At 39.1% G+C, this 16791-nt stretch overlaps 1 protein-coding gene across 1 annotated transcript; it reads left to right on the forward strand.

Annotated features, from left to right (window-relative positions):
- Window positions 1-1274: 1274 nt before the first annotated feature.
- Window positions 1275-14278, forward strand: LOC110964555 (overexpressed in colon carcinoma 1 protein homolog). Its single transcript, XM_022213333.2, has 6 exons — window positions 1275-1701; window positions 6431-6455; window positions 8055-8090; window positions 9473-9552; window positions 10371-10401; window positions 10536-14278. The coding sequence occupies exons 1-5, from the start codon at window positions 1659-1661 to the stop codon at window positions 10373-10375; spliced, it is 189 nt and encodes a 62-aa protein (XP_022069025.1). The 5' UTR covers window positions 1275-1658; the 3' UTR covers window positions 10376-10401; window positions 10536-14278.
- Window positions 14279-16791: the final 2513 nt, after the last annotated feature.

Genomic DNA, 16791 nt, shown 5'->3' on the forward strand with positions numbered 1-16791 from the left:
GATTATTTAATTTTCAATATTTTTTTATTTATTGTTACTTTTGTGAGTTTCAAGTGATTTCAGTGAGAATTGTGGGTTTTTCCTTCTTTAACTGAGGGGTACCAACAATTTTGTCCACGTGTGTACCTCTATGTAGATATTCCATTAAAAATCAGCCGTTTTCAACTAGAATAATCATTTACCTCATTAACAATGTCTTGACTGGATTTATGATTGACACCAAACCTTTGAACTGTAGTGTATGTAGGGAGCGCTGTTGCATTCCTTATAGTGGGATTCAATGTCCATTTAAGTGGCCAATGGTGGTCACCACAAGACCACTTACAACCTGTGTGATCACAGACATCCTCACTTCCCTATTTGCCAGGTAGGGAATCTGGTCTGTAGTTTTCTTCAGCTGAGTTTGTGCAGTACAGACTTATTGTTTTCACCTGTTTCCAACCAGCTGCTAGAGAGTGGGAACACTATTCTAATTCTGTGTGTAAAATACATAAACAGTTAAGTGAAAAAGCATTTTCCAAATTTAAGCTGCATCGAACTGTATCTAGTTTCATGCAGCTATTTAAATCAGATTTTTCTCTCCACGAAGCATCTTGTACCCATGAAACTCTGGATAGGAACCTGTGGAAATGATAATTAGCCTGTCTAGCACAAACAATTACTGATGTCACTTTTGTTTGGAAGCTTTGTCAGAAGCAGGATTTGTCACTGAAAACTTCTCATTACAGTTGTAAAAAATCGTGACTCTCTGCCACACAGACATCTTAACATCATAAGATAGCACTACTAACTGAATGTGTGAATTGGTTTCACTGCTAGAGAGTGCTAATTTAATGCGTCTTGCCATCTTAACTCCACTCATATGACTGCATTGTAATTCAATGTCGTGACTGAAATGAGGGAAAGAGATGAATAGAAAACCACTGAAGACTACAAACAGCCCTATAAATGACTCTTGTGCTTTCACGTGTAGTCTATCCGAGACTTTTCCAGCTTTTCATTGATTGTTGATTGTCAGAGAAGTAAACTGCATGTGTGTGTCCCACGCCTAGAGAAAACATGAATAACGGTCCCCTGTGTTTTAGCAGGCAAAAGCAATTTGGGAATTTTACAGAATGTCACACAAACAGTCTGATATATTGATGCCCTTAAATGTATGCCTTTTTTTTCGCACCTTTATATAAAAAGGAAGCTCCCCATTGGTCGAGTCTCACTCCACCCTCCGCCTCCTTTCCCCTGGTTTCCTGGGCAACCGTGGGGAGGAAAGGGTGGAGGAAAAGAGCAAATCCTATGAAGGCAAAGCATCTTTTACTGTCTCTCCCCCTCTCTCCCCTCTCGCTCTCTCTCTCTCTCATTCTCTCTCTCTGTGTGCATAAAAGCCTCTCTCTCCATGCTTTTACTTCACTCTGAGCTCTCCATTGCTTTGCAGAGAGGACAGACATAAGGCTGAAGACAGTGGAGGGGGGATACAACCAAAGGAGATCCCTGGGAGACATTTCTTTGACCTTCCCTCTCTTTCTCTCTCTCTTTCCCTCTCTCTTCCCTCCCTTACTTTCCCCTCTGTTCCCAATGTGTGTTGGGTTTCCCTTCCTTCCTCTCTGTCCTTCTACTCACTAAGCGTCTCCGCTCTGCTTGGACGGTGGCTGCATCGATGCAAAATGGGTTGTGGCAATTCCTCAGCCACCAGCACCTCAGGAGGGGGTAAGTGTTTCAGGAATCTCTGACTGTGTGTGTAATAATGGGTGAGTGTGTGGGAGCGGGTGAGAGGAAGAGTTGTCACTGTATCAGCACCAAGGGGAGAGGGTGTTTTGAATATAAATGAAGTGTGTCGGGGTTACCCTCGCATTTGAGTGTATATCCGTGTGTTTGTGTGTGTGTGCGTGTGTGTGCGTTATCAGTGTGTATATGTGTAGGAGGAGGGCTCTCAGTTACCCGATTTCATTCATAAAATAAATCGACACCTGTATGTCATAATATCTGTCTCAAAATGACTGTATAAATATTTTGGTGTGTGTGTGTGTGTGTGTGTGTGTGTGTGTGTGTGTGTGTGTGTGTGTGTGTGTGTGTGTGTGTGTGTGTGTGTGTGTGTGTGTGTGTGTGTGTGTGTGTGTGTGTGTGTGTGCGTGCATGTGCGTGCATGTGGTGGTCTCCTAAAGCCATGGGTGGTGAATCGATCATGAGGGGTCTCCCATATTTAAATGTAAGACACCAGAGTACCCTGAGGAATGTACCACTTTGATCACGACACTGTCACTGTATCGTTAGAGTCACTTGTCTGTTTTTTGGAGGGTTTTTAAGCCCATGTGTTTCTTTCTGTTGATGTGTTTGCTCTGGTTTCCAAGGGTTTCTGGGAATGAAAGAGAAGCATTTTCAATGACATTTACCCACCTTTGTCTCTCCACTTGACTGATGCAGGTAGTGGCCTATAGGCAGGCAGCACTGAAATACATAATCAATGGTCAGGTTTCATTCATAAAGACTGGAAGATGCATTTGAATTGTGAAAATTCTGTATTGTGTGGTTTTATAGACACTCATTTGTGGCTTTTCCTCAAGTAACATATAGCTCCCAGTTGATTTCAGCTGAGACAATACATGTTCTAAATTATACTGAGTAACTCTCCGGGCACCACAGACAAACTGAGGTAATAATTAGATTGAAGTATCTGCAGGATTACCTCACCACCATTGCCCATGAAAGCAGCATGTGTGTGTGTGTGTTTATGCTTGAGTAAATGTATGTGTGTGTGCTTGCAGGTACCTAATCAGTGCTTTGCCAGGCATGTTAACAGAAACACAGCCAGCTGGGAATTGCAACCCGGTGCTGTGTTTTGATTTAAATGTGATCTTCTGTACTTTGCGGTTACACTGGCTGCAAACAGCATTGAAGTAGGTGCTTGAGTTTGCTGTAAGCGTGGCTTGTTTGTCTACGAAGGACAGCAGCTGTGTTTAATTCTGTGCAGCAGGCCTTATCTGTTTTTTTTTCTGCTCCTTCTTAGAGGTCAGTGTTCAGCAATGTCAAGGACATGTGACATCTCTTCAATCTAACAAATGTGGACCACTGGCTGCCCTCATTTGTCCATACCAGCTGACACCAGGCCAGAGTCAAAGGACACTGTCTTCTTCACTGTCGTGGTGCTTTCAGATAAATACAGATGCACTTATTTCATGCTATTCTTATGTAAAATAAATAATTGTGCTATGAAAGTTATAACTTTTTGTTAACTTAGCTTCACCTCAGCTATTAAATATATCTTTTTTAAATGTATAATACACTTAATACAGGGTTTATGCCACATAATAATACAGTTAAAAGCAGACAACTATATCTACCCTTCCCAAAGGACACACTTATGAGCATGCCTGGAAGCTTCTGACTTTGCCATGATAATAGATGTTCAAATTAGTCTTTGGAAATTGTGTTTTTGTCTTTGTTTTAGAATTATTATTACAAATGTATGACCACAAGAATCCTAAATACACAATGAAAAAAATAAATTATAATCCAATTTCTGTTCATTATGCATCAACATTAATCTTTATTGTTCCTCTAAGATAAGGATATCCATCCATCCATCCATCCATCCATCCATCCATCCATCCATCCATCCATCCATCTCATTTCTTTGAACTTGCCTGCTTGCTTCCAAGAGATTAAAAAAAAAACCATAACCTTAGCGCAGGTCATTCAGGAAACCGCAGAGTCAAGTCATGCAAGTATGTTCCAATTCAAAGCTTTGGTCTAAACAAACTCAAATGACCACACTCTATGTCACATTATTCATCCCTAGTCTTATGCGCCCAGATGTGCTCTCTTGGATATGAATGAGCTTTTGTCAGACCACTGAATAGGCCCCTGTGTCAAGTCAGCAGACTCAAAGATGCACCGTGACCGCCCTTTCCCTCTTCTAGGAGATTATTTGCCATAGTTGTGTGTAGTGTACATTCTCCAGTTTTCACTTAGTAGCACGTGATTCTTGGAGTGTTCTTTTCGAGGTACATTTGTGCACTGATACGATGAAGTATGACATGCAAGAAAAACACGACTGAAGTGCAGAAGTGAGGAATTTGTTCCTCTGTTGTTGTCAGTGTGATACTGTACTTTCAAGAAGGAAGTTAGATTATCCTCCAGCTGAATGTATTATGATCTCATTACGATTCAAATCAAGCTCCGTAGACTGCCTGCGGTTCAGCAAAGAAGGAGCTGCTGTCGGTCCGTAAAAGAGTCAAACAGCATTGGGATGAGCACAGTGGGGTCTCTTTGGAACTGAGGCATCTTTGACTGTATGCCTAAAGTCATTTTAACAGTATGTCCTCTCTTACCCTTCACATCAAGTTTAAAAACTAAGAATTTAACTGTGTAGGGGAGTATAAGAGGTGTACTGTATGCATTGAAAACTGCTACTGAATATATTGCAATCTTCAGTACTTTAATAAAGTCAAAGTGGCAATACAGCAAAAATATCGCACTGAATTACGAATGCTGCTCACAGAGTTTTTAGGGTAATTGCATCATATCATTGTTTGTGTTCCGGTCTGTTTGTATGATTGTTCTTGTTGAGAACGGTGCGTTTTGAAAGCCATTAGAAGTAGCCATTTCAATCTAAAAGATGTGAGATGTTGCACAGGTTTATGGTGCATATGTGCCTCAGTGAAAATAGACACTACATTATTATAACACAAAATGGACTGAAAATACAAAATGTTATTCTGTTCATTCGGGAGAATTGGTCATGGCTTTGGTAATAATCAAGAGGCACAAGCACATTTATGAAATGTTTGAGTTGGTGTGTAACCATAACCTGCAATAAAAACATGAAAAAATATACATACAGTGCAATTTTTGTTCAAATAGCTTTATATTCTATGAAACAATGACATATTTTTACATAAATAAACTTCCAAGAGTAAGCAGAATAATTTGTAGAAGTCAATTTGTGGTCTAAACTTTTATGACCTAAAGTAATAGCCATTCATGGTATTTTATTCTTCATGTGGGTTGTCATAATCTGGAAAACACTCACCCAAATATGTGATAAATGTTGGAGAGTAACATGTATCTCCTTATGAGATGTAGTGGACAAAAAGTTTAAAAAAATAGGAAAACTAAATGAAGCTACTTGTGTGAGGTTAAGTTTGTTTACAGTCTTTATGCTAAGCTAAAACTAACTGACTGCTGGGTGTAGTTTCATATTTAATGGAGAGATATTCTTGCCTAAATCTACAGAAAGCAGATAAACACATGTTCAAGTCTCTGCACAAGAATCTTGTATCCAAAGGCATTTTTTTGGCATGAAAGTTTAAAGAAATTATATTGCCAAACACAATAATATTATATGTCCAAAAATTGGTCAGTACACAATAACAGTAAAATAAAGTTTAATAAAACACAAACATCAATCCAAGAATTCTATATGTACAATATATCATAATTATGTGTGTGCGAGTAGTTGTGTGTCTCGGTCATTCACTGTCGCTCAGGTACATTTCATGCTTGTTAAAGCCTCATGTGTTAGTGTTGTAGTTACGACCAGGAGGGTTCACTTTTACACCTCCAAAATACAGCTAGTGGAGGATCCACATCTTTACTATTAAAGCTCCAACTAATCAAAAGAGCCACTAAGCTAACGATAGTTTTTTTGTTAAAGGGAATAAAATATCTGTTAGCTTCTTTGTTCAAGCATACAACCACACAGCATTTATTTCATAACACCACATTAATACCGAGCAGGGCCTTACTGTCAGTTCTTTGTGGCATGAATTCCTCAAGATGCTTGAAAAATTCCTCTGAGATGTTGCATCACAAAATTTCTGTAGATTTGTCAGCTGCACAATTATGGTGTAAATATCCCATCCTACCACATCGGAAAGGTGTTGTACTCGATAAAGATCTGGTGACTGGAGAGGGATCTATGAAGACCAGTGAAACACAAGTCATGTTCATGAACGCACTTTTAGATGACTCTCACTTTGTGACATGGTTGGTTGTCATGCTGGAAATGGCCATTACAACACAGTAAATTGGGACCATAAAGACATGCACATGCTCAGCAACATTACACAGATATACCGTGATATTCAAACCATGACTGACTGGGATGAAAAGGGACCAAAATATGCCAAGAAAATGTTGCCAACACCTCCACCACCAGCAGCCTGGACCTTGACACAGGGCAGGTTACACCCATAGATTCATGCCCTTGGTGCATTGCATTGCACTGACTGGCTGAGAGGATAACTGCATAGTTAGGCAGGTGTACATATATTCCTAATAAAGTGCTCATTCAGTGTGTAGTTCATATCCCACTAAAAACTGTTGTGTGATACTGATTGGAACCCCACAGGGATTAATTGTTAGTTAAGCAACATACCGTCTTCAGTACTTTTAATAATGAAAGTGATTTAAATTTTGTCTTTTCGTCTGTTCTCAGGGCCAGCAGAAGCCTCCAAAGATGTGTAAGTACATAAGTCATTTTCTAATTACTTTAAGTATTAATGAGGGTCATTATCTGTGGCCTCCGGGTTTTGTACATTCACATCACATAGCACACTTAGAAAATGACATCGCAAAGAAGTTAGGTTCACACTGACGGTGCACTTTTTGTATTTGATAGTTAAAGCTCATTAAAAAAGCACATGCAGATATTATAAGAATATAATTGGGATTAATGGGATTTGCACTTTTAGTTTGCTTAAGATTTTTGTAACATCCGCAGTTTAGACTGAAAGAGTTGCTATAAAATAGAATGATACTTCCAGTGACTTAGTGAAGTATTTTTGGCATATTGAAGATGGACCGTAAGTTGATACTCATAGGTAGTTTATTTTTAAAAAATACAGGAAAACATTGATCAGTTTTCTTTTCCCTCACGTGTGATATTGATCGATACTGTAGAGCTCATTTCTTCATGACTTGCAAGACAAATTTGATTAAGAAACATGCATATCTGCATAAGTGTTAACCCACTGTGTTCGAAAAAATAAGGGTGTTGTAATGGGATTCAGAAATACAACTGAAAAACACCAAAGTCACTGTAAAAAAATGGACTTACAGTGAAAAAAATGGATAGATATTTTTATTTGATTTAGTTACACGATTCTTTTGGTTAAAAAAAAAAAAAAAGCTTCCTCCGGCTTTAAAAATGTGTCTGTTTCAGACCTTTATGTTTTTCTCTGAAGTGTCACACAGAGGATGGTTTGTCCTTTGCCATCTACAAATAGCATTTATCAAAGTGTAGGGAGGGGCGGCATTTCTGAAGCATTTCCTGGAAACAGAGTGTGTGTGTGTGTGTGTGTGTGTGTGTGTGTGTGTGTGTGTGTGTGTGTGTGTGTGTGTGTGTGTGTGTGTGTGTGTGTGTGTGTGTGTGTGTGTGTATACTATGTCTTAACATGTGTGTGTGTGCTCCTGATAACCATCTGAGCACACAGCACAGGACCCATGAGAGCTGACAGTGGAGCACTGACTCACTGAAGCTAATCACAGCTTCCTACGACTGTACAACACAGCAAAATATCACACACACACACACACACACACACACACACACACACACACACACACACACACACACACACACACACACACACACACACACACACACACACACACAAATTAAGCGAGAGAGTTTACTCGTATTTGCAAAACACAAGATTAAGGGATTAATGCACCCTCAAAACGGAATATATGTCACTGTTTTGCTTGCACTGCTGGAAAAGTATCTACACATAGTAGATGCGGTGGTGCAGCTTCATGTCAGCCCTGAACAACCAAACAGCAGCAAACCAAAAACCAATTGGAAACTGGTTGTTCAATAGTCTAGCTGAAGATTGAAATGGAAATTTCAAATATAACTTGTCTCATCATCAGTTGGTCCCATCAGGGTAATATGAGTATTACCTACAAGGCTAAAGCAGTGAACCACAAATGTTCTACAGCGTACTGAAAGCTGCAGTCCACTGTTCTCTGCTTCTTATTATCGCATAAGTTTGTGACTTTTTATGTCCCCCTGTGCTGCTATAAGAACTGACCTGACATGTGCTTCTTTTCTCAATCAGGACAGAAGATCCCTCAGCAGAAGATGAGAAAAGAAGGTATTTTGCCAATGTTTTCTAAAGCATTTGCTACAATTATTATTCGGATTTCAAGGTGCTCTTGACTGTGTTCTACTAATTGCAGTACATTCATTGTTTTGTAGTATACAGATTATGAAATGCGAATAATAACGCTTTTACTCCATGGAAGGCATTTCGACATGTCACAGTAGGAAAAGATCAGGTGTAAATAACAAGAGGAATTTTGGCAAAATTCCATTTAGCTGGCTGTCGACTTACTGGGACACCGCTAATAATATTAGTAACACTCTTCTTTCTATGACTAGTAAAAAAAACGTGTCTAATAAATAAATAAATAAATAAATCTCAGCGGTAATTATTCAGAATCACCATTACTAGTATATTATTGTTTAAAAGTGTTATACTTGATAGTGACTGGTAATAAAGCAGTCTAATTATCTGTTTTAAAACGCCAGTTTCATCCCACAGAAGGTTGCAGAGGGATCTGTCTCAATTTGAAAAGTCAGCATTTAAAAACCAACATGGCTCAGTTCAGATTTTTTTTCTTAAAACAGAACTTATCATTTCTCTGGTAGGATTTCAGCATCTGATGGTTTGTTATTGCTATGTTTCGTAGAGAGAAATTAACATCTCATCTGTTCAAGATTTAAATCAATGCCTCTGTAGTAAATAAAATAAAATAGTGTCCGGGTTCTAACATCTGTCATTTAAGGAATGTATAAGAATAAGACATATCTTTCTGATTCATCTAAAAATCAGGCTTTTACAGAGAAATTTGTAGCTTTGGGTGGTACATCTCACCTTTTGGGGGGTTTCTTTTCCTTTCTTTCTTCTCATAAACCTGCTCAAATTTTCAAATAAGTTGCCCCAAAAGCTAAAACAGTGCTGCTTTATGATACCTTAAAAAATATTACAATAAATTTTAGAATATGAAAATGTAGAACTTTCATTAGCTCCCCAAAACAGGTCTAAAATAATGCTTAAATATAAAATTTATAGTAAACAGGATTTGATGCACCCCCTCATTCTTCAAGAGGTTGCCAGTCATTCGCAAGACTGACACAAAGAGACAGAAAAAATGTAGCTTCTGAAACTTGAATTATCACACCTCAGTTCTTTTTTGATAGGAGGCTTGTTTGTCTTTGCGTCTCAGACATCTTAATGTAATGATGTAAGGACTGTTTTAAATGGAAATCTCAAAGGTAAAATAAAAAAGCAAAGATGCCAGAATTATCTTGTTATAATAAAAAGCCTATTATAGTAAGGGGGGAAAAAAGGAATGATTTCATTCAACAGCAGCTATTACAGTATAATCTACCAAAACACAAATCAGTCCTCAGCATGGTTTTAAAATGCTGCCTGGTTTTTCAAACCTCCTCTCATCTCCTCTCCTCTCTTAGGAACTATGGTGGTGTGTATGTAGGTCTACCAGCAGACCTGACCACTGTGGCTGCTAGTCAGTCCAAGTCTACACATAAAGGTAAACATCTACAACGCTGTATACGGAACATATCACATGAATGCTAATGACGTGGAACTGTAGGCTGTGACAAGATGGCAGCTCTGAGGCTGATGGACGTCTTACAGTGAAGCATCTCAGGGTATGCAGAGGAATAATCCCTGGTGTTTAAGCCACCCTAGTGTGAAACCACATCGCCTGCAGCATCTTTGGTTTAATTTGACATTTATTTTTTGCTTAGTATTAATGAGAAGCATTCCCTTTGCTATACCTAGACACACCAAGACAAACGTATATAGTTCCCAGCATTTAACATGACCAATAAATGGATTATTAATGAACACGCGCTTTATGAAGTGCAGTTCATTTCCTGTTGATTATTCTGAAGTGTTGCATGTTTACTGTCATCCACAACAGTCTCTTTCATTTTCTCTGTTTACAAAGTGTACAGTGAAATTGACTTGATTTATATATGTACCTGCCTAATGGAAAAAATGTGTAGTAAGCTGTAATGTCACCAGCATTAAGACTTGATACTAACCAAACTTTGCACTGGTGTGTCGATGTCCTGAAGGCTTTCTTCTTGTATGCTCACCCTTGTAATCACTGAGGTTAAATATCATAAAGAACTGATTGGTTTCCTCTGGCACGAGAAGCATTGGCTCCTGTTTTCACTGAAGTCTAGCGGTTCAAACCGCTCGGTGGAGTGCGTGGGTGTTTTTGAACACGGTGTTGACAGTGACACAGAAACGCCAGAAGAGAACAAAGAAAAAATTATCAAATAATTGTCCCTATAAATATCTGGCCACTGAGGCAGTTTTTTTTCCTACTTTTTACAGACTAGCAGCTACTGAAGGGACCACAACACAGGTACAGAGAAGCCACTCACTCAGATTGTAACATCTCGTGCTCTGTTTTGTCTTCAAATGAATAGAAGGTGGTGTAAAGCCTCATATGAAAGCTACTGACTCTGTTTTTTTTGTGTGTGTGTGTGTTGTTTTCAGGACAAAAACAGGATCCTGCATATTCATTCACCTATAGACACTCACATTACAAGCAGAGAGCATGTAAGCGCTCTGATTCCGGCTCACCAGGCTTTAACACTGAGCGAAGATGTGGACAGCTTGCAGGGGCTCCGAGGACACTGCCTCATGGAGTCATGGGTTGCACAGTGACGCAGGGATGCGCAGTGGAGGTCTGCATATTGCATCCATCATCACTCTTCACGTTCCAAAAAAGAAGAAGAAAAAAAGTCCTAGACGAGCACCCGCTCTGGGACTGGCAGCTGTGGGCGGAGGCAGCGGGCATTGTGACAGCCATCTTGGCTTCTCGGCCACATCGCTGGAACATTCTCTTTCTCAGGAGGAGACGGAGCATCCGGCCAACTTACTGACTGACTGTGTGGGACTCTCACTCACTCCCAATCGCCCTCTGCAATAATAATCACTGCTCAGTTTTTTTTTCTTCTTCTCTAAAACGCCATCAATGATTCATTGTGTGGCGAAGACAGAGCGTTAGAGAGACAGAGATAAGTCAGACAGCAGCAAACACATTCCTAATGCATGACCGAATATCTCAGAGTTATTGAAAATAACATTGATTGCAATCAGGGACCCGCTGCCGCTGCAACAGAAAAGACTGCAATGACACTGATTTTAAACAGTGGCTCTACAAATAATAGTGATGAGTCAAGTCAGGAGGGTTTTAAGTGATGTTCCTAAATGTCCTGGGTGTACCAACCGGGTCGTACCTGGTGTTGTCACTTAACTTGTGCCCCAGACTGATTATGTAACATCAGCATATGAGTCACGATACTTAAAGGAGCTCTCTCTTTCTGTCTGCCTCGTTCCCTCTCACTCTTTTTATCTGGCTCTCTCTGCAGCGTTGTTGTTTTTCCCCCCGAAGAGCTCTGATTATAGTGCTTCTGGGTCATTCACGCAGCTCACAGTCTTTCTCATGGTTTCTAGAAGCGGAACGCTCACACGTTTTGTTCATATCTCACAACATATATGTAACAGCAAAAAAACATGTCTGAACATTATATACATTTGCAAAAAAAAAAAAGCAGCATCCTAAGAAGAAAGACAGAAATGGTGAGTTGGCTTTCACTCTCTGTTTTCTTCTGACAGTTTATTGACTTTTCTTTGTAGCAATTGCATTTATTTGATAAGAGTCTGGGTTTTTTTAGATTCCGCATCTAACTCGGCTGTGAATGTTGCTTCTCTGTGTGTAATCCTTAAAGGAAAAATGCTAGTGTTAATGTGTGTTTTTCTTGCCGCTAACAAATCCCATAAAAAGACAAAAACCAACAGATTTTTAGTCTAACAGCAACAACAAAAAATCTCATGACAGAGCAACTTGCTTTGCGTTTTTTCACCGTTTTGTCACATCTCATATCCGTCCTCAGTGGATGAGCTGCTCGGTTATCATGGAGATAATTTGGTTGTTGCCATTTCACTGATGTATCTGATTTTGGCTGCCAGATGAAAGATGATTTGACTTAATCTACTATTTTCTAAGTTCAAGACAGACTTTTAAGCTCAGCAGTGCTAGTGTTGGTATTTTTTGATTCCCCTACCCCATCTGTGGCATTCAGCTCAAACATACTGAGGATGTATGTTTTTCTGTATGAATTAAATATATTAATCTTTTACAAATATATATACTATAGCTCCACTTGATTTCCAGAGCAGCTGGGCACTGCGGTTTTTAGCAAGCAGTATTTAATCAAGCATTTATTTGGGACTATTTTCAGCCGCAGACTAATACACAATAAGTCCTCTTGTGAATATTTACAGCAGAAGGACGTGGAATTAGATCCAAAATAAACTACAGCGCCCATGTTTCTTGTAGTTATGAGATGTCACCTGGTGCAACTGTGCGCTTCATCTGTGTACTTTAATTAGATTCTAAGATTTTAGAGATCAGCATCACGGAGTAATCAGCTCTAAGACTCTGGCTGCACAGCCAACACTGTATGAGAAGGATTTACTCATTGTTGGTTTTGGTCTTTTCACAGGGTTTATTGGCTTTAGAAAAACACAGAAAATCACCAGCCTTATCGTCGACAAAAAAAAAAAACTCACCCAAACGCCACAATGTCTCCATAAAAGAAAAACACATCACGACTGGGCGGGCTTTAGGGGCCAAGGTCATTTGTCAGCCGGGCTCTTGACAGTTCTCTCCACTAATGAATGTACAGCATCCTCCAGTCATCAGGACCTGGAGGGGGGTGGAAATAGGCCAACTTTAAACACTTGAGATTCAAGAGATGTTCTGTCCGCGCCACACAAAACTCTTTCTACGCCTGAGTGTGTGGCTGCCACTGCCTCGACTGACCAGTCTCATAAAAACAGGGACCTACATCACCATGCCTGAGCACAAGCTCACTGTTTACTGTTCTGTCTGTTTTCTTGCGGGTGCACTTCACAACGACGCCCACTAGCTGCCAGGCTTTGTCGCTTGTTATTATAGTCCCCACCGATACCAAGGGATTTCATGTGGTGTCTTTTAATTGAAAGCCATTTGTGCGGCTTGCGTTGTTGCAGCTTTTAACACTATTCACCTGTGGTAGAGGTAGAATATACTGCGGATACAAAGAGCTGTTTTATGTGCGGTGTAGTTTACAGCATATTATGAAAGGAGCTGCAGTGTGCCTACAGCGCTACAGCACCCATTTGATCAGTATCCCACCTGAGACACTGTATCTTTGCCATCCCCGTTCCTTGATGTCTACATATTCCTCCTCACTGCTGCTTCAGCTTCCCCACATCAGTCCCTACCAGCGGCTTTTGGCTTTTACAGCGTGTTGTGTTGCCTGTCTCTCCCTCTTTTATCAGCCTCACGTTGCCCTTTATCGTTGTTCCTCCTGTATATGATGAATGTCATTGCCTTTGCCCTATTCGGTTAGCTTAGCAGGGACAAGGGGGCAGAATGTGGATGAATAAGACCGTCTGATGTCCTCTACATTAAAATGCTGCTGTACCTTCTGCAGCACAGCATGTTGTTGGAATGTAGTTAAGGTAGGTTGTGCTCAGAGAAACAAGACATGCTGTAAAGGAATAGTTTCACATTTTAGAGAGTAAAAAAATGCCTTCTTATTGAGGCTGCCATGAGAAGAGTCATCCCTCTTTAATGTCTGTACGCTAAGCAGTGATGAAAATATTTGAAATTACTAGTCAGGATGGGTTCAAAAGTATACAAAAAAATGTAAAAACACCGACTGGTACATGTAAAGCTCACTAATAATAATGACACCTTGTTAAAATGAGAGCATTTCTTCAAAATGTAATACTATTCTGGTTATGTTTTCAAAATATAAGGTCCTTCAGGTTTTGAGGCAAATGATGCTTATGGAAACCACTTGAGGTCAAAGTGGCTGTGAAATGTTATATTTATTTAGACACTAGAAAAGACCTGGAGCGGTCATTAAAAAAGCCGCCAGTGTCTCTTTATGCTTTTGAACACTGTGTAATTTTCCAATTAGACAGGTGAGGATTGAGATGCTGAAGCTGTTTGATGGTGTCTCATGTTTAAAATTGCATTTTACTCTATATTTCCCTTTATCGTGTCTGTCTTTCACAAGTGCAGAGTTTAAATCACATACTGGTTTCCTATCACTTGTTCCCGAACACTCAATAATTCATAATTAATGCTGACATGATGGGAAAAAACACGACTGCCTCTGTGCAACTCATACATGATCGTCTGATTCAATCATTCATGATTAAAGACTTTTATATTATCAGCGCACAGCCGTGGTTATTGATTGTGGGCTTTGCTGAAATGTATCTGCCTTTTGTAATCAATAGGCTCGGAACTTGAGGGATTAAATGTGTTCTTAGTAATTGTTGTAGACAGACTGCCTGACAAAATCAAGTGAGGATTGCTGAGAAAGAACATTTGTCATTATTGAACTGAGGGCCTTTGTGCAGTCTGCCTGCAACGCGATCAATCACAGCTCCATCTCAGTAATTGACTGTGTTGGGAGTGCAGGGACGAACCGGAAGGAGGAGCAGGTCAAGTTAACGGTCTCCTCTCCTGTTGCACAGAAATGCTCTGAGCCTCTCCAATGATCCCACATCATATTATGCTGTAGGTGCAGTAGCTAAGGACACTGAAAACACGCCATACTGAATAAAATTAAAATGAAACAGGGTCCACTAATAAGCCACCAAGGGACCGAGATCTGTGTGGAACAGACCATATGTCACCATATCCAGCCTGTATATCCACATACAGCATCATAATAAAGATTGGTCATATACTCTGTCAGATGTTTAAGCTGAAATCAATTCAATACACAACCCCTGTTAATGGCTGTTTTATCCAAATTTACAAAAATCTAAAGTCTTTCTTACTCCTAGTGGTGTCTAGCCATGCAGATTTTTTAATTTTATATGCCCAGGTTTTGATATATTGCATCTGCCATTCATATTTCTACCTCCGCTCTGCCTAGTTTCCTGTGGAATCGCATCCATATTGAATAAGTCTACAGCACACCATTTTTCATGTCCAAGGCTAACTTCCATTGCAAACACAGGAAGAGAGGTGCCATATATCTGCCAAAGTGGACTGCTGGAGGGCTGTGGAAGTCAGGACAGTAGATGAGCATGAAGCATGTTGAACTGAATCCATGCAGGAGTGCAGAGTTTGCGTCCAATCACAGACCTACACTGAATGACTGCCTTTTCAGTGGCTGTAACCATGGTGTATCTAAACAAAGTAAAACTGAGTTGCCATGCATCAATATTTGTGGGAAACAAGAATTTTGTAGGAATAAGAAGTAAAAAAAAAAACAACAACTCTGGTTTGACAGAATTGTGGTACATAAATGTCAACAATCAGATAATACTGCAGTACACTGGAAAATATGCCCCTCTCAAAACAGGAAAAAAAAATCTGCCAATAGAACAAGTGAATAATGGCTTGGTAAGATTTCTTGAAATAAGATATGATATTTAGAATCTTGAGATCTAAAAAATTAGCTGGGAAAACCTATTCTAAGCTATGTTTTACCAGGATTGTCAAGCTTAGGCATCTTAAAATGAGCCAGATATGCAAAAAAAAAAGAAGAAGAAGTAGCAATTTTTCACTCAAAAATAGATTTTCGCTTTCATGTGACCTCCTAATTTGAGGTGCATTAACCCTCCTGCTGTCCTCATTTACAGGCACCAAAAAATACAGTTACCTTGGCTGAAAAAAATCCAAAAAATCAGCAAAAAAAACAAAAAAAACCAAAAACAAATTTCTGAAAATTTGCAAAACCTTCAGGAAGAAAATTCCAATAATTCCTTAAAGGTTTCCCTGAAAAGTTTTATTTAAAAAAAAATCCCCCAAATTTGACAAGAAAATTCTTGTAAATATTTTCAAAAAATGAGTAAAAATCTTCCAAAAAATCCTAAAAATATCTAAATGATTACATGTATATCAGTAAAAGTTCTAATATATATATTTTTTTTTGCTGGATTTGCTGGTTAATTTTTTGAGAATGTTCTTAAGAAGCATTTTTAACATTTCTTTTTTTCCACCAAAAAATCTTCAAAGATTTCCCAAAAATGTTGAAAATGTGGACACCAGAAGTTTCACTGTGAAAATATTTTTTTTCTCCACATTTTCAAACTTTAAACCGGGTCAATTTTGAACCAGCAGGACAACACAAGGGTTAAGCTTAGTTTGAGTTTTCTTGTAAAATTAAACTCAAAGCAAGATAATTTCAAGCCCCTCCATCTTGCTGAAATGTGAATTTATCTTAAATCAAGTGGGATGAGACATTTTGACTAAAAATAAGACAAACAGACTTGGTAAGATTTTGAGTTTTTGCAGTGTATAGCATTTTTTTGGCTGCTTATTTCTTGACTCTTACTTTGTGAAACGTTCACACTGGAAATTGTTTTGTCAGTATGTTTTTACAATTACATCATTCACAAAGGACAAGATCAATTTATATTTATGTTTTTTATGTTATTTTTAGCTGTGTGCTGAACACTTCATATAGATGATGTAACACGCAAACACTGAGGAATTTATTTGTATTTTGATTATGCAACGTCCCCCGCCACCAAAACAAATCTAAAAGTAATATTTCAGAGATCTGAGATATCTCAGTACCTCGATACCTAAAATCAAAGCCGTCTACATAGATGTAGTTGAGAATATGTGTCTGGTAATTTGAGTGATCATTGTAAGTGTAAATTTCAGAGGGAATGCAGGTGATATACCCTCAATATTCAGCACACACACATTTGAAGCCCCCCAATA

Source organism: Acanthochromis polyacanthus, chromosome 8 (genome assembly GCF_021347895.1).
Source record: "Acanthochromis polyacanthus isolate Apoly-LR-REF ecotype Palm Island chromosome 8, KAUST_Apoly_ChrSc, whole genome shotgun sequence".
Lineage (NCBI taxonomy): Eukaryota > Metazoa > Chordata > Actinopteri > Pomacentridae > Acanthochromis > Acanthochromis polyacanthus.

Coding starts and splice junctions, on each gene's coding strand:
- LOC110964555 (XM_022213333.2), top strand. CDS start 1,659: ATGGGTTGTGGCAATTCCTCAGCCACCAGCACCTCAGGAGGGG. Junction 6,456..8,054: donor GCAGAAGCCTCCAAAGATGT/GTAAGTACATAA, acceptor TTTCTCAATCAG/GACAGAAGATCCCTCAGCAG. Junction 8,091..9,472: donor GCAGAAGATGAGAAAAGAAG/GTATTTTGCCAA, acceptor CTCCTCTCTTAG/GAACTATGGTGGTGTGTATG.